Source organism: Micropterus salmoides, unplaced genomic scaffold, assembly GCF_014851395.1.
Source record: "Micropterus salmoides isolate LMB-PRFRI ecotype aquatic unplaced genomic scaffold, ASM1485139v1 Ms_hic_scaffold_1, whole genome shotgun sequence".
NCBI lineage: Eukaryota > Metazoa > Chordata > Actinopteri > Centrarchiformes > Centrarchidae > Micropterus > Micropterus salmoides.
The window spans coordinates 47,028,113-47,045,507 of NW_024040040.1; the positions used below are offsets into that span (position 1 = coordinate 47,028,113).

Here is a 17,395-nt window from a genome sequence, read left to right on the forward strand (position 1 = left end):
TTATTGTGTAACTTTAAAAAGCGGACTACTTGCGACTAGCTGGTAGAGTCAGCCGAGCCCAGTTTAATGTTGCACACGATTATGTTTACGGGTGCCGAGAAGCTATCCAAGCTAGCCACACACACACATATCTTAAACAAGCGCTGCTGAACTGATACTAAAACGTAATGAAACCCGCAGTGGACGAGATGTTTCCTGAAGGAGCTGGACCCTACGTGGATCTGGACGAGGTGTGTAAAACAGATCTGCAGCGAAAATAAGACTATAATGGTCCAAAACATTAGCTAATGCTAACTAACGTTAGCTCAGTAACGCATCTAACCTTAGCCACAGAACTTACACTTTGTTTGCAGTCTTTGTGACGTTTCTGCGGGTTTTATAAATATTATTATTACAAATACAACATTGTTCAGTGCTTGTTTTTTTCTTCCTAGCATTAAATTCAGCAGGTGTTGTGTCGAAGCCCGTTTCCCCTTCGTTTTAAGCCAAAACCAGAGCTGTTGGCTGCCGACCTGTTTGTTGTTGAGGTGGAATAGTTTATTTAAAAACGTTACAACCTGCTTTATTGTACAGCTACTTATACTATTAATATGTTCGGTTAGATTGTTTTTTCATCAGACAAAAGAGATTAAACATGATACTATTGTTTGTCCATATTAAACTGGAATCCAACAGTAGTGGAAAAAGAAATCAGATTTGTTTTTGTGAATGTACCAATACAAAAGCAGCATAAATATAAATATATTACGTTACATATATACTGTATATGTCCATGATGCAGATGCCCTCTGTGCCATTACTGTTGTTTTTAAGATTGTAAATAAATTGTAAATACTGTAAATATATTTACTGTAAAATGTGGATATGTCCACACATATATCCACACTCCTTAAATGTGTATTGATCTTTTGTATCCATTCCCTGTCAACTCTGCTTGCACTCATTATTACTAATACTACCTTATTCACTGCTACTATTTATATTGGGCTACATTTGTTGATGATACTGTAAAATACTGTACATATCCACACTACTTAATATTTAGATTTGTTTATATATATATATATATATATTTTTTTTTTTTTACTTACCTACTTTCTGTTATTATTTATATTCCTTAATATCTTGACATGCAAAGTGTACAATTGTAACAAAATAATTTTGTATTAATTAAAGTATTTCTGATTCTGAAGTGAAAGGAGATATAGATGTATAGAGAGAGGGATATAAAAGATTAAATACGCATGTTGTGTGGACAAAACCAAAATATTTTTTGAGGTAGTTCTTATGCTGTCCTAAACTTTTTGTGCTTAAAATCAGAAGTTATATTTCTACTCTGTGTCATTAAAATAGTGTCAGCATCTGATTGAAGGCTATATATATATTACTGTACTGTATCATTCAACAACTACCTCATTCACTTGAGTTTTGGTACAGTGAAGATGATTAGACTGATGGCCTCTAAGCATCTTCATCCCACTGCAGTAATGTGTTACTGAATTCAAACACGCATATTGTCTACCATTTAAAAAGAACTAAAAAATATAATATTCTCTGCCCTCCAGTTACAATGTAGATTGTGATTTACCTTGAAAAATTATATTGTCTATGTTTAATTGTTGATCCTTGTGTCCCCTAGTAGCTTCTCTGTATTGTTTACATTCAAACTAGTGTGTGAGTGTGTGTGTGTGTGTGTGTGTGATCTGCTAATGCCATAAAACTGGCTGTACCGCTGTGTGTTAACAGGCAGGAGGCAGCAGCGGCCTGCTAATGGACCTGGCAGCCAATGAAAAAGCAGTGCACTCTGATTTCTTTAATGGTAAGTCACAGTCTATTTCCCACTGTAACGCAAATGTGCGCCACTTAAGTCATCTGCTCATTAAATATGGCAGTAGAATAACGAGGAAGAAGCTTGCAGAGTTGAGCAGAAATTAAATTTAAATTTCTCGTTTGTTTGTGGCACTTTGGTTGAAACACTGGATAAAAACAGTCTCAGGAATAAACTTAAATTTCAGAAGCACTGCTCTATTGGACTGAGTTTATTTCTATCTACCATGTTTATGATTGCTTTTTATATTACTGTATAGTGTCTGCTGTAGCAGAAGGGACTTACAAACTAAATTTCACTTTACAATCTGCTGTAATGTGACAAATAAACCTACCCTTGTTTCACGACTGAAACTAAAATGATCAAAGCCACATGGCATGGCGCAACAAAAGAAGCTGAACAAAAACTCCTTTGTCCCCTTTTTAATGATCATATCTGATTGAAAAGTGTGAAGCAAAAGAAGTAAAACCTCTCTTTTGCCTAGTTCCAAGTGTAGGTAACTAAAGAAAGGACATTTATCAGCGTTGTTTACAGGTATTTAAATTACCTGAACATTGCTGGTTTTAGATAGTAATGTGACGTCTGTAACGTCATGTAAATGAGAAACGCTGTCCCCTAATGATCAAGGGACTAACACACATGGATTTATTTTAGAGAAAACTGATTATTTGGCTATGTAAAGCTTTCTTTTACGCTTAAACTAAACAAAACTGTAAGCTGAATCACATGACTGAACTGTTCCAAAGTTTAAAAGCTCCAACAATCAGCAGGATCACATCACTAGGGACTTTTCTTATGGAACATATTAAGTATAAAATATTCTAAAACTGATATAATATTATATAGTAATGTGAAAGGTTAAAGGCAGATGGACAAACTGCATGAAAACTGGAGTTTAAACGAAAGCACAATATACAGTGTTGTGCCTTAACCGCGTTGTCTTCTCAAATTAACCCTCACAAATTCTGTTGCTCCCCTGTAAACACCAGTTTATATGTGAGAAGGCACACGCATAAACACAATGGACGCACAAGAAGCAGTAAGCTAATCTGTTTTCCGTCTTGCAGCGTTGGCTGTAGGCAAAAACAGTTTTGGCTCAGCGGCACATGACCTAGAAAAGAAAAGAGCTGATTGTTAAAAAGAGAGGAAGAGAAGAGGAGGATGGTAAAGTGGGTTTATAGCTGCTCTTAGACTTAAACTCAGCAGGACACCTCGCCAGTCAGCTGCTTTAAACGCACACACACACACATACATTCGGTGCTTTCTCATGTATGGCACGTCTTATCGTGGCACTAACAGGGATTTGAGTCCCTAAGGGCCCTGCTCTAGATATGTCAGCTTTACCTTCTCCAGATGTTTGGTCCCAAACTTGTAGCTGGAAGTGCACCGGTTTCTTACACTGATTTACCCTTCCTCGTAGCTGCTAACGTGTAACCACACCTTTCCCCACACTTAATTGTTGCGCCAGAGAGAGTAACCTTAACGTATTTAGCTGGAAACTGGCGATCCAAACTGCTCTGCTGATGAAGGATGGTGGTGGCGTTCACACTGTAAACAGGAACTTTATTGCCTCTGCTGCAGCGAACACAATACACAACCTTCTTCTAGGTCATCTCACAGCTTTGTAGCCGAACTGAATGTGCCACACACGCTTTCCCAAAGGTAAAAACTAAATAAAATATATTTAAGGCAAGACAATAGATTTTTTTAATGATTTAATAGATCATCACCCATCCCTAACAATAAATGTGCTCATAGTGTAATGCCAGGTTTCATTCAGAAACAGGTAGTACAGATTATTACACTGACGTGCAAAATATGGAAGAATGATGTGTTATTGTTGATTTGTAATGTAAGGATTTCTCAGTGGCTGCTGCTCTGTCAGCACTGATGGGACTCATTTATTTAGGTGCACCAAACACTTCCGCTGATCAGAATTTCACACTATGAGAAGGTCCTATTTTTGATCATCTAAAAAGCGAGAGAGGAATGAAAAAGCATGACATGATTATAAAACCAGGGTGATAATTTTGCCCTTTAGTGTGGCTCCTTGAGCTTAAAGGATGAGGTGTCCCTCTGCCCTGAAGCGGACATGACGATATGATATTATGTCGTCTTAAAAAGGTCAGCATGGCCAATAATTTTTTTTTTTTTTAGACCACATTGTGAAAATAAGGTATGTAAAAGAGGACTCCCATTTGCTGGTTCTGCACTGGGTTGTGTACAGTGTTGAAAGTTGCAAGGAGTTGTGAATAGCCAAGGGGCGAGCTGTTTGACTCGTAGACTGTCCCTTATTAGGCAAAACAGAGTAATGTCCTAGTTCCTGGAAACCACAAAGACATGAAAGAAAGAGTTTGTTAAGTCTGGTTCAGCATGAGTTTTATTATATGGACATTCTGGCAGATTTATGAAAATACATCCGAATAAAATCTACATGAATAACTGCTATATGGCTTAAACCACTTTTAGCTCAGTTTGAAAAATCCTCTACAACTGTTTCTCCACGGAGTATTCAGCAGACAGCGCGAAATGTTACTTTACGTCAAACTCGCAGCCTTTTGATACGAGGCTGTCAGTGCGGTCGAAGTAATATGTGTGTGTCTTTGAGATGAGAGGCTTGATCGGGCACAGATCGCTTAAGTGGTTGTCACAGATAAATCACGGCCGGCAAGGAAAGATAGAAGAAACATTCTGGACTTACAGTTGCCAAGATTTCATGCTTTGAAATCTTTAAAAAAGTAGACGAGACCCTGGATATAACTGTAAATGTAGGAGTTCTGGGAAAAAGCTGGACTAATTATAACCCCGTTCTTGTCTTTTTTATTTGTCTCTCTTTTCTTTCCATCTTGTATTCTTTCTGTCTTTTCCACCTGCAGACTTTGAGGACCTGTTCGACGACGATGACCTGCAGTGACGGCAGCATCTGAACACCTGTGAACGTGTACATAAGAAAATGACGACGGGCTTATTCTGACTACAAGTTCTCTGATTTGTACAGCCCGCCCAATCTCACAGGTCACTCACCACCATTCTGAAATAAAAGACTTTCTCGTTTTTACAAAAACAAAAGCTGTCTTGTCCATCCAGGTGTCTGTGAATTCTAAGAATCCCTCACATTCCAGCGTTGGAGAAAATTATGAGTATGGTTTTGGCGTTGTCGTGTTTGAATCTGCTCCCGGCTGGATTGTAGGTTTGCGGGCTCTGCAAAACACCTGTTAACAAATGTTAATTACATATGAGATACAGTGTTAACATGACCACTAAATGTTCAGTCGGGACACGATGGGACAGGAAAGGGGCTGCAAAAATGCAATGTTTTAAAAAAACAACACAAGCAAATAAAGCGTTGCCGTTCAGGTGCAGACTTGGGCAATAAATGGTTTTGCTGTCATCGAGCCGAAGGACTATAGAGATGCAGTCAAGTATCATAAGCAGAGAAGATAAAACCATTTGAATGTATATTTTATTTTCGAGAGGATGCAGGTGATTACAGTTTAAAGGTTTCAGTCCATGGCCAAATGTATGTGGACGCCTCAACATTACATCTATATGTGATTGTCGAGCCCCTCATTCTAAAGCGGTGGCATTAATCTGCTGCTTTAACAGCCTCCACGCTGCAGGGGTCCAACACTGGCGTCGGGTGACGAGGTGTGGCTCACAGTCGGTGTTTCAGTTTGTCCCAAAGGTGTTAAAAAGGTGTGAAGGCCAGTCAAGTTCTTCACCAAACTGGGAGAAGCTTTTCTTTATGAACTTACCTGTCATGTTCAAACAAGAAAGGAACCTTCCTAGAATTGCTGCCTTGCGGAAATTGGAAGAACAGGATATAGGAAATGTGAAGTTGGCATCAGTCCGTGCTGAGTTACGGGTAACATTTTTCTGCCACCATGTTGTGAGGACCCTGCTGCTTTTTGTTTTTGTGCACACACTGTGGGACTAATCTGTAAAATCATGTCTCCATTGACTCTGTGAAGAGTTCAGGTCATAGTTATCCAAGGCAGGTTAAAGTCAAGGACAACTAGACTTGTTGAAGATACTATAAGATGTTTTTGCCCTTTTCAGTCATCTCTCTATTAATCTGTACTCAACATAACTAAATACACCAATCAGCCATAACATTATGACCACCCGCTGGTCATGTAGGTCTCCCTTTTGTCGCCAAAACAGCCCTGACCCTTTGAGACATGGACAGTTTTCTGAGACCTTTCTATCACGACCAGCATCAACTTTTTCAGCAATTTGACCAGCAATCTGTTGGATGGGACCACATGGGCCAGCCACGTGCATTATTGAGCCTTGGCCACCCATCACCCTGTTGCCAGTTCACCGCTTTTCCTTTCAGTAGGGTCCCTTTCCTTTTTTCTTTCCCCACGTCAGATTGTACGACTTTGTGGCCAAACTAAAGCTAATCAGGTAACAACCACCATAACAACCAGGAGGCTCACAGGTGTACAGAGCGCATAACTCCCAAGATGGCTTCCCCGTCCCAACACTCAGCACTCTGTGACATTCCTTCCCATTCCCAATTATCAAAAATTTACCTTTAGAACGGCCTGAAAACATATCATACCAGCTTCTTACTAAACACATGGTTCTAATTTTGGTCTGTCGTTTCACATGACATTTGTTGCTGGTTTGACATGGCTGGGGCTTGGTTGGAAGACGGTGAGATATACAGTGGGTACGGAAAGTATTCAGACCCCTTTAAATTTTCACTCTTCGTTTCATTGCAGCCATTTTCCAAAAATCAAAAAAGTTCATTTTATTTCTCAGTAATGTACACTCAGCACCCCATCTTGACAGAAAAAAACAGAAATGTAGAAATTTTTGCAAATTTATTAAAAAGAAAAACTGAAATATCACATGGTCATAAGTATTCAGACCCTTTGCTCAGTATTTAGTAGAAGCACCCTTTTGATCTAATACAGCCATGAGTCGTTTTGGGAAAGATGCAACAAGTTTTTCACATCTGGATTTGGGTATCCTCTGCCATTCCTCCTTGCAGATCCTCTCCAGTTCTGTCAGGTTGGATGGTAAACGTTGGTGGACAGCCATTTTCAGGTCTCTCCAGAGATGCTCAATTGGGTTTAAGTCAGGGCTCTGGCTGGGCCATTCAAGAACAGCCACGGAGTTGTTGTGAAGCCACTCCTTCTATTTTAGCGGTGTGCTTAGGGTCATTGTCTTGTTGGAAGGTAAACCTTCGGCCCAGTCTGAGGTCCAGAGCACTCTGGAAAAGGTTTTCGTCCAGGATATCCCTGTACTTGGCCGCATTCATCTTTCCCTCGATTGCAACCAGTCGTCCTGTCCCTGCAGCTGAAAAACACCCCCACAGCATGATGCTGCCACCACCATGCTTCACTGTTGAGACTGTATTGGACAGGTGATGAGCAGTGCCTGGTTTTCTCCACACATACCGCTTAGAATTAAGGCCAAAAAGTTCTATCTTGGTCTCATCAGACCAGAGGATCTTATTTATCACCATCTTGGAGTCCTTCAGGTGTTTTTTAGCAAACTCCATGCGGGCTTTCATGTGTCTTGCACTGAGGAGAGGCTTCCGTCGGGCCACTCTGCCATAAAGCCCCGACTGGTGGATTGCTGCAGTGATGGTTGACTTACTACAACTTTCTCCCATCTCCCGACTGCATCTCTGGAGCTCAGCCACAGTGACCTTTGGGTTCTTCTTTACCTCTCTCACCAAGGCTCTTCTCCCCGATAGCTCAGTTTGGCCGGACGGCCAGCTCTAGGAAGGGTTCTGGTCGTCCCAAACGTCTTCCATTTGAGGATTATGGAGGCCACTGTGCTCTTAGGAACCTTAAGTGCAGCAGAAATTTTTTGTAACCTTGGCCAGATCTGTGCCTTGCCACAATTCTGTCTCTGAGCTCTTCAGGCAGTTCCTTTGACCTCATGATTCTCATTTGCTCTGACATGCACTGTGAGCTGTAAGGTCTTATATAGACAGGTGTGTGGCTTTCCTAATCAAGTCCAATCAGTATAATCAAACACAGCTGGACTCAAATGAAGGTGTAGAACCATCTCAAGGATGATCAGAAGAAATAGACAGCACCTGAGTTAAATATGAGTGTCACGGCAAAGGGTCTGAATACTTATGACCATGTGATATTTCAGTTTTTCTTTTTTAATAAATTTGCAAAAATTTCTACATTTCTGTTTTTTTCTGTCAAGATGGGGTGCTGAGTGTACATTACTGAGAAATAAAATGAACTTTTTTGATTTTTGGAAAATGGCTGCAATGAAACAAAGAGTGAAAAATTTAAAGGGGTCTGAATACTTTCCGTACCCACTGTATATATATATAATTAAGCAATTTAAATTGAAATGTGATTACAGTTCACATGTTTCCAGACCCGCAGAGTTTTTGAATGTTCAACTCTTGATATAAAGAGCATTTTTTTCCCCCGTAACTTTCCTATATGCTTAGATTGATGCCCAATGATTAAGAAAAAGCCCTAATATAACAGAGTACTCTGACTACACGTTAGCAATGTGTCTCAGCTGACATGGAAATAAAGAAGTTTAGTCTTTGTGTTTGCATAAAAGCCATTTTCCAAAATTCAATACATCCAAAGAAAATTTTAACAATGTATATTCTCTCTAATATGTACTAAAATAATGTTTAAAAACAAATTGCGTCCTCAACAAATGTGATTTATTTGAGTTAAATCACTTAGTGTGAGAAAGCAGATATTGTGTTAAAGTGAAAATCTAATAAAACCCCTGAGAAGTCGGCGTGGACTCGAGACGACAGAGTGTCATAAAGGAATTACAGGCTTATTCAGTCAGATGTGCTGATAGTGCATCACCCATCACAGCTATATTGAGTCTCACTAAAACCGCTGTCTGTTGCTGGCATGTCTGAACACATTTAAAGGAGGAAACTGTAGATTATCAAATTCCTCATGTGTGGACCAGCTGTCCCTGCATGTGTGTGTGTTCAGGTTTAGACAGAAGCTGTGGTTTGGCCCTCATTGAGGGTCTCTGAGAAGTGCTTATGTGGCACCTCAGCTCCCCTTCATTATTTCCTGATTTTTCTCTTTTCTGTACCTTTCTGAAACACTTTTTGTTTGTGATTGTTGCACCTCCCATCCCACAAACAAGATCCAGAGTGTGATTTCTAACATTAAACATGACTCAGAATTAATTATCAATCGTGTTGTTTTTTTTAACTAAAAAAACAACAACACTCGAGTGAACTACTACTTCTCCACGTCTCCATCTCTGCTTCTAGCCCTCCCACCTTCTCTCTTTTCCTGTCTTTAATTACGGTGCCTCCAATTGGCTGAAACCTTCTGAAAATTCGGACCTATCAGACATCTTGTTGAGGTGGCCCTTGACCCCCTCAGGTTGTCCCTGCATGTGTTCTCTCTGTGTGAGAGTTCAGTTTAAAACCTTCTTCAGATCCCTTCGTCAGGACAGTCTGTCAGAAGGGCCACAGGGACAGGGTGCACTAGGAACCTCTATCATACCCCCCCCATTCACCACACAAACTTAGTGTTTGAGCCCAGGTGGACTGAGTCATCCGGCCTGTCGGCTTCATTTGAGTCCACATCTGGATCCGCAGACAGACACGCCAATAAGATAACCACAGGTAAGACACTTTGGTGACTCTGCACCTCTGCATGTTTACTTTTAGGTACTTACCAGGGATTCAAGTTCAGGCTGAAGTCAAGTTTGGCCGCTGAGCAACACCCAGCTCGTTTTTACGATGACAAACCGGTAGCTTTAGCTCAGACAGGAGCCCTGTAGCAACACGTTTGTTTTAAAGCCTCCAAATCAGAGTTCACTTCCAAGCTGCAGGGGTCACTTCAGCAGCTCTCCAGGTGAAAACTAGCACCTTCCACCAGTGACTTATACGGTTTGTAAGTTTCTCTGGACACTCTTGCAGGTAACCAAACATCTTTTTGGACACTTGCTTGGAGAAGAACTGTTTCTAAAAATAAACTAATATATACCCTTTTATTTTACTACCCTGGCTGAGTGAATCCTAACCCTTTCACTGTAGCAAAAATCAATAAAAATGTGTGTACATACAGAAACATCATTTTTGAAAGATAGATTGGTGATATCAACTAACAAAATGCTAAAAATATCTGTTGTGTGCTCAGATTTTAAAGCATGGAAGTGATGGAGTGGGAAGTTTTGGGATTAAAGAATCATTTTGAATGTCTGTCTTTGGCATTGGCAGGAGAGGAGAAGGTGAAGTCATGGCTGAAAGGAAGAGGACCAGTTTCCGGTGTGTTCATTACCACTCTGCTGGCTGTGATGCTGCTGCCTGGTGAGTACACAGTGGGGATCAGACGCACATGCCATCACTTTAATGGTTAACTAAAACGGTCTAAAGTCAAACGTATGTAATCACTGGTTGTGGAAGAAGTACTCTGATCCTTTACTTAAGTGAAAGCTGCAATATCAAACTGTAAATAGACTCCATTACAAGTGTTACTCAAGTAAAAGTAAAAGTATTTAATGTAGAAAATGGGTCCTGTGAGTGTTAGTATTGTAGAGAGCTCATTTTAACTGTTTGAAATACAAGCTTTTGTTTTTCAATTAGCTGATTAAAAATTCAGTTTATAAAATGTCAAAAAATAGCAAACACTGTCCATCAGAGTCCAAGATGATGTGTTCAAATGTCTTGTTTTGTTCAAAATACAATCAAAAAACCCAAAGAATTTTAGTTAATAACAGAGAAGCAGTAAAATCTCACAATGGGAAGCTGGAACCAAAATAGTCAAGACATTGTTGCATGTTAATTTCTTTTTTGACTAGAGCTGAAACTGATTAATCAATTAGTTCAAATAAATAATTAAATAGTTTTTTTGTAAAGAACAATGACATTTTATAATTCTATCATATGTTTTGTATCTTAATTGAAAAGTAAATAAATATAGTTGAGGAAATAGTAAAATATTTGTCTCTGGAATATAGTGAAGTAGAGGTAAAAAAGTGGCATGAAAAGGTCATACTCAAGGTATTTGTACAGTACTTGAGTAAATGTAATTAGTGTTAGCTGTTTCTGTGAAGCGTAACCACCAGAAAGTAACTAAGTTGATACTGCACAGCTAACTGAGCTAACTAGCTAATTAGCAGCAGTTATGACCTGATATGTGATATACTGCCCTCCTATTTTTGGGAGTATGAATTCGAAAGTAGTCTCAAATCTTACACATCGCACCTTTAAAATTTTAAAAGTAAAAGTACTCATTGGGCAGCAGAATCCCCCATCAATGTTATATTATATTTTTAGATTATTACTATGGATGCATTTCTGTGTCTGCAGCACCTCTTATGTAGTAGCTGGTAGAAGTAAAGTTAATTTTAACAACTTTATATACATTTGGTTTCTTTAATTTATAAGTGGATCACATTATTTTGCATGTTAAACCTTGATCGTTAAAATAACTAGTGGAAGAACGAATATTTGCCTCCACAATGTAGTGGAGTATAGACGTAGCATAAAATGGAATTACTAAAGTAAAATGCCAAAAGTACCTCATCTTACTTTTCTTTCTCATCATCCACACATTTATTTGCTTAACATTCATGTTTTATCTATTGTGTGTGTTTTGTTGCCCTGCTTCTATAAAACTCTTCATAAATAAATTCTACTTGAGCTTCACAATATACATTTCATGGTTTTGTTAAGGCTAAGGGTTGGTTGGACAGGTTTCTGCTCTTCATTAGTTCATGGACATGGACTTACATCATCGCCATGCTTTTGCTAAGACTGTGCATCATAACGTGGTTCTCTAACACAGCCTGTGGCGTTAATATATCATCTGTATTGCTCTAACATGAAGACAGGTTGCTCCTCCGCCACCTGTTTCGAGTTTGCTCTCGACATGATTGGCATATTTACAAAGGGGTAATGCTGTGCTTAAGTCTCATCTTTCCTTTAAGTATGTTTTTTTTTAATAGCTGTGTTTGATGGTTAAAAGGGAAAAAAGAGAGTAGGAGGAGGAGATCCTTTCATCGCTCCTGGTCCTGTAAAAAATTAGTACCTGTCAGCATCACCTCCTCCTCTGCCCTCTTAAAGTGCTGCTGTTTCCAGATGTGCCAGACAGTTTTTTACAGGCTTGTAAAAAACAATACAGCGGATACACTGAGACAGCATCATTTAGCCCACCCTCCTCCTCCTCCTCCTCCTCCCCAACATCGCTCCATCACCTCCGGTCACCTTCACTTCTTCGTCTTTCTTTGATTCTGTTTTTCTCTGCAAATTCATGCCTATGCTTGTTACCCTTCATCTGTGACCTTGCACGCTACTCTGCATGTCACATCTTCCTGATTACTCCATCAAAGCTTATCAAAACTCTTTTAATCATGGGATTGATGTCCCCCCCCCCCACCACCACTTCCGACACGCGTCACATAACGCTGAATTATTCCCTTCGGATCCCTCTTTTAAACTTGCTGTCTGTTCTCCCACTTATTCTTCCACCGTCTCCTCTTCCTCTCCTGTAAGGCATTAACACCTTTTCCCTGTGGAGATGAAAGAAACCTGGTGCAGAGCTGAATCCGCACAGTGCACATACGTACACAAACACAGCATGGGGTTTTTAATGTTACAGGCTCACCTGTAAAATCTACAAAGCAGTCGCCGGCGCTTCAGGCAGAGACAGTTACCCCTGTCCTTTTTAATGAGTTATAGCTGCCTGTAAGTGTTTGAGGTTTAACGTCATATATTATATATATCACTTATGTGTTAAAAAGCAGAGCAGGACTTAATTTTGAATTCAGCAACTTCTGGATTTCACATATATGTTGTTGCTGTTCTCTTTTTTTGTAGCATTCTTGTCTGCTGGACCAATTGTGCAAAAGCCAAAAGGAGATGGTAAATATGTGGGTTTGTTTCTACAAAGTACACACTGGCGATTTGCCATGAAAGGTGTTGAAAAATGAGCCCATGAAAGTAGTTTTTTGATTACGAGAGCAACAACGGAATTCATCATGGCACCTCACCTTGCTTTAATGTGGCATCAACACTTAACCCTGTGATCAATGTTGTGATCAATGTGTGAGCAGTTATTTTCTTGACAAATAAAAACCATTAATGACGTCTAACCTCCAAATGTAACAAGTTTGAGGCCTTCAATATCTTGTTATAAACTTTAAAAGTCACGACAAAGTCCTTGACTTTGATTCCCAAGTGTGTACAGAAGCCTTGGGCTCTGCAGTGCCTTCTATTTTCTTTTCTTTGCTCAGCGGGAGAAAGTATCCAAGAGAGGGCAGCTGCTGCAGAGTCATACAGGAAGCTAATTCGCAACCGCAGGAACATCAGCTGGTACAATCAGCACACTGACTTCTGGGGCTGGTACAAGTACTTCACTGACAACAGCAACCAGGAGGCAGTAAGTATATACACAGCAACAAAATGTATATATAATTTTTTTCTTCAGCTATTGAAATTCAGTGACAGTCCACCTTATGTGTGTCTTTTTAGTATGAAACAAAAACGCTCTGTAGTCCTAAAGGTGGTTGTTAAAAAATGGTAGATACCTCCATCAGAGATGTTACAATAAATTCCAATTATATGATTTCCTAAGTTTTAAAGCTGCTCCAATCAATATTTTCACTTTAACAATGGGTCAGATAGCTAAGTGTAACACATACTGATTAACCCACAGAGAATTATCACTCAACTCTGCAGTTCCCTTCAACTCTACAGAGAGTTTTAGCATCTTTAAGCTGGTTATCTTGGTTTTTAAAGGCCACCACTGTTTTAAGACACAGAAGGTAGATGTTTTTTAAGTGATAAACCCATTCTACGCTGACTGCTCAGCATTGAACAAGGAGAACAGAGCCCTGAATAGTGCTTGCAAGTATTCCTTTCAGGCTGCATACACCCAAACAAGCTCCACCAATAAGGTAGGGCAGTCTCTAGAGGCAAAAACCAGGGCAAATAACCATTACAAAGCGCAGAATTTGGTTAGGATGTCACTTCAAAGTCTTTGCTGTTTTGTTTGTTTCCAACCCGTGCCCGTGCATCATCTGAATCAAACTCTTCCTCCCCTCTCAGATTCAGGAGATGGACCGCATCTACCTGGCCTACCTCCAGAACAAGAACCGTGCTGAGGGACGTCGCTCATACAAGGCCTACTTGCGCCACCTGGGGGAGATCTACAAGTCCTGTTCTGATTCTGATGACCCCAACTGTGTGGCTTCCCACACCAGCAGGCCTAAACCCGAGCCCCCCAAACCTGCACTTTTGAAAACCTGTGATCCCACCAAGGACTCCTACTGCCTGTATGCTGCTTTGGTTCAGCGCAAAAGCCCGTACCTGCCCCTGGCACTCCCGGTTGCCACCCCCGCCCCGGCACCAGTGAAGGCCCCAGCCCCTCTTTACGTCCGCTCTGCTGCTCCTGCTAAGGACCCACAGTCAGGGTATTATTACTACGCTCCATCTGCAGTGCCTTTCCTTAGCAAGGTATGCTCTCAGCTCTCAGTTTTATGTTATACTGCAATTTATTGAAGAATTTTGTCACCTTTTTGTTTGAATTATGATGTATTAACTGGAAAATGTCTAAAATTTATTATATATTTCTGGTCTTCCGACCACTCAAGGCGCTTTACCACACATATTCACACACATTCATACACTGATTGCTCAGACTGCCGTGCAAGGTGCTGATCAGGAGTCGCTTCCTATCCAAAGTGCTCATGATGATACAAGTTCATCCAATGATGGAACAGCCAGCGGGAGCAATTTGTGGTTCAGTATCTTGCCAAAGGACGCTTCGACTGGACTGAGCCACAGACGCCTCAAATTAAGTTTATTTGGCATATTGAGTGGTGTCATCTCTGCCTCTGTTTTCCATGCTTTAGGAGCAGAAGGTTGAGCTGCTGCGCATTTGCTCCTCTGATGACGTGGAGTGTCTGCAGTACCACCTCAGAGCGGCCTACGGGTACGCACCCTCTGCCGGACCTCTACCTTCCTACGCCCACCTCGGCTGTGACCCCAAGAAAGATCCCACCTGCAAACCCAAACTGGTGCAGAAAACCCCCTCTGGTCACTACCTGCAGTACCCCAACTGTGATCCCCGGGATCCCCTCTGTGCTTATGCTGCCTCACTTGTGGTATGATTTATTTATTATCATGATAAAACAAAACAAAAATAAAACAGCTGCTTACTGTTTTTTAATTTTTAATTTGCATTGCCTTGATTTTCATGACTTATGGTGTTTCTACTGTGACGTGTTCCTCCAGGCACCCCGTACCCCTAACCCCCCTGCCCCTGCTGGCCCTGGATCCTGCAACCCTCTTTTTGAAGAAGGCTGCAACCCTCTTACCGCCACCAGATTTGCCACTCCCCCTGAGGCATACAGAAATGAGGAAAAAGAGGAGGCTGCTGCCATTCGTGTTGCCCCTCCTGCTGCTGAACAGAACAACGACCCCTATGCCATGTTCAGGGATACTTATGCTAATGCTAACAGAGTTACTGATCCTTACGCTATGTATCGCCAGGCTAGTGCCCCAGCTTCGCCTCCAGCTAATGACCCGTATGCCAATCTGCGCCGATTCATTGCCCAAGCCCATGTTAATGACCCATATTCTCCCCGCATGGAGGCTGCTCCAGAGTCTAACCCCAACGATCCGTTCTCTGCAATCCGTGAGGCGGCAGAAGCGATGCATCACCGCGGTTCTCCCACGCAGCAGCACCCTTTTTCCTATCGCAATTATGAGGAGCCTGCCCAGGAGGAGCGCCACCCTCTGGGCCCCCCAGGTAAAACCAAGGAGGGCTATGACTGCTACATCGGCTACGATCGTGAATGCTACCCCGTGAAGCCCAATGAGCCACGCTCTGGAGTTTACCGCCGCATCCCCTATCCTGCCGAGGCCTACGAGCCTCACCTGAACGCTGACGGCACCCGAAACGGGGTCCTGGAGCCTTCCAACCCACACTGCGACCCTGAACACGATCCTGACTGCCGGCTGCGTCGCTATGAGCCAGAGCAAACCCACACCGAGGCTCAGCCCAAGTATTACGCAGAGGAGGACCACAGCCAGGGGGCAACAGAGAGCGAGCAGCAGCTGGAGCAGCAGGAACAGGACCAGTACGAAGCGGAGCCCTACCAGAGCGGACAGGAAGAGCCTCACATGTCCTACCAGCCATTCTCACAGGGTATGCCCAGCCTCCAGGACATACTGAGGCGCTACGGAGACCAGTACCCTGAGCAGGATGATCACAGAGCCTATGCAGATGACTACCGCAAGAAATAAACATGCTAACACACACATGCTTGCAGATGGACATGAATACACAGTCCCGAGCGTTCTTGTAGCTTAACCCTTGACCGCCTCATAAAGCACGCAGTAAGTTGTACCTGAACCAGATATGGGACTCGAGAGAAGTCTATGGACCCAATGAGCGAGTACATCCACTCATAGCTTCCAGCTGTAGAAGCACGCTCAGAACGCCGAGGGTGTTCCAGCAATGTTTTTATCTCTTTAGCTGCTTTAGACCTGTTGCTTTGGCCCATTGCTTTCCAGTTTCCACTTCCACCTCCTCAAACCACTCGAATGTTTAATGACTTCTCAGTGCTCAGCTTTGCTTCTGTATCTATGCATCTCACGTTTTTTTGTTTGTTGCTTTTTGTCAGTGACGGATTATGTAAAAAAAATGTTGTTTTTTTCATTTTGAATGTTCTAATAAAAAGCTCTAGAAAGCTGTTTTTGCATTTAATTTACTGAATCTTGCCATTCAGCCCACCGATGCAACATGACAGCTGAAAATATTTCTTTCCCTTTAAAATGAATACATGAATGAAATCTTGACTCCCCATTCAGTCTTAAGGTTTCAGGTTGAGTTGTCAGCCATGTGAAAAAGCTTGCTTTTTAAAATGGAGTTTCTCTGCCCCTCTGTTCTCATCTTAGCCTCTTCTGATTTCATCTTCTGCTGTGCCGGTTCTCTCCAGCTCCAAATACACACAGCATGAGGGGGTGGGGTCACAGAGAACAGAGGCTTGACTTTATTGATCCGTAAGCTCTCAGACACATTACCAGCAGCAGCAGTTATTCAGAAGTCCGGAGGGAAGCTCTTGTAGTGCTCAGACAGTTAAAGAAACTTTCAGGCTTAAGATAACTTGAATTGGTTGGCGGTTAAGAGAGATGATGCCTTTGTTTTACTTTATGGGTAATTCAATTGAGGATACATATTAGGGTGTGTAACACCGCCACCCCATATACAAAGGGCAGATTATGTTGCTTGGCACCGGACAACTCTAAAAGGGATGTTTCTATAGCAGGTCAATAAGCAGGAGGAAGCACCACAAACGGTGGCATTTCTAAAAAATAAATAAAAGGAAATTAAGCAGAAGGACAAAGAATTACAAATTAAATGAAAGCTGCAGCCTCACAGAAAGTGTCCAACTCCTTCCTTCCCTCCAGTGAGTGACCCAGGTAACCTACCACCTTACCAGGTATGTGTTGGGTGACCTAAACAGAGCAAGTATCAAAATCAACCAAAATAACTAACACTAATGTAAGATTTTTCAGTTACAAGCTTGTATTATTTCCATTCATCCATCGTCAACCGCTCATCCTGCGTACAGGGT

The 17,395-nt window shown here is 41.6% G+C and overlaps 2 protein-coding genes across 2 annotated transcripts; both read left to right on the forward strand.

Annotated features, from left to right (window-relative positions):
* The first annotated feature begins 101 nt into the window (after positions 1–101).
* On the forward strand, positions 102–4,897 carry cops9 (COP9 signalosome subunit 9). Its single transcript, XM_038731648.1, has 3 exons — positions 102–230; positions 1,747–1,819; positions 4,705–4,897. The coding sequence occupies exons 1-3, from the start codon at positions 168–170 to the stop codon at positions 4,740–4,742; spliced, it is 174 nt and encodes a 57-aa protein (XP_038587576.1). The 5' UTR covers positions 102–167; the 3' UTR covers positions 4,743–4,897.
* A 1,568-nt stretch (positions 4,898–6,465) lies between these two features.
* On the forward strand, positions 6,466–16,451 carry LOC119883881. Its single transcript, XM_038694418.1, has 7 exons — positions 6,466–6,490; positions 10,029–10,118; positions 12,630–12,674; positions 13,046–13,191; positions 13,860–14,267; positions 14,666–14,917; positions 15,048–16,451. The coding sequence occupies exons 1-7, from the start codon at positions 6,466–6,468 to the stop codon at positions 16,059–16,061; spliced, it is 1,980 nt and encodes a 659-aa protein (XP_038550346.1). The 3' UTR covers positions 16,062–16,451.
* Positions 16,452–17,395: the final 944 nt, after the last annotated feature.

Excerpts from the sequence above, each read along its gene's own strand:
- cops9 (XM_038731648.1), top strand. The coding sequence starts at position 168 with ATGAAACCCGCAGTGGACGAGATGTTTCCTGAAGGAGCTGGACCCTAC. Across the intron at positions 231-1,746 it reads CCTACGTGGATCTGGACGAG|GCAGGAGGCAGCAGCGGCCT; the intron begins GTGTGTAAAACA and ends GTGTGTTAACAG. Across the intron at positions 1,820-4,704 it reads GCACTCTGATTTCTTTAATG|ACTTTGAGGACCTGTTCGAC; the intron begins GTAAGTCACAGT and ends TTCCACCTGCAG.
- LOC119883881 (XM_038694418.1), top strand. The coding sequence starts at position 6,466 with ATGGCTGGGGCTTGGTTGGAAGACG. Across the intron at positions 13,192-13,859 it reads ACAACAGCAACCAGGAGGCA|ATTCAGGAGATGGACCGCAT; the intron begins GTAAGTATATAC and ends CTCCCCTCTCAG. Across the intron at positions 14,918-15,047 it reads CTTATGCTGCCTCACTTGTG|GCACCCCGTACCCCTAACCC; the intron begins GTATGATTTATT and ends GTGTTCCTCCAG.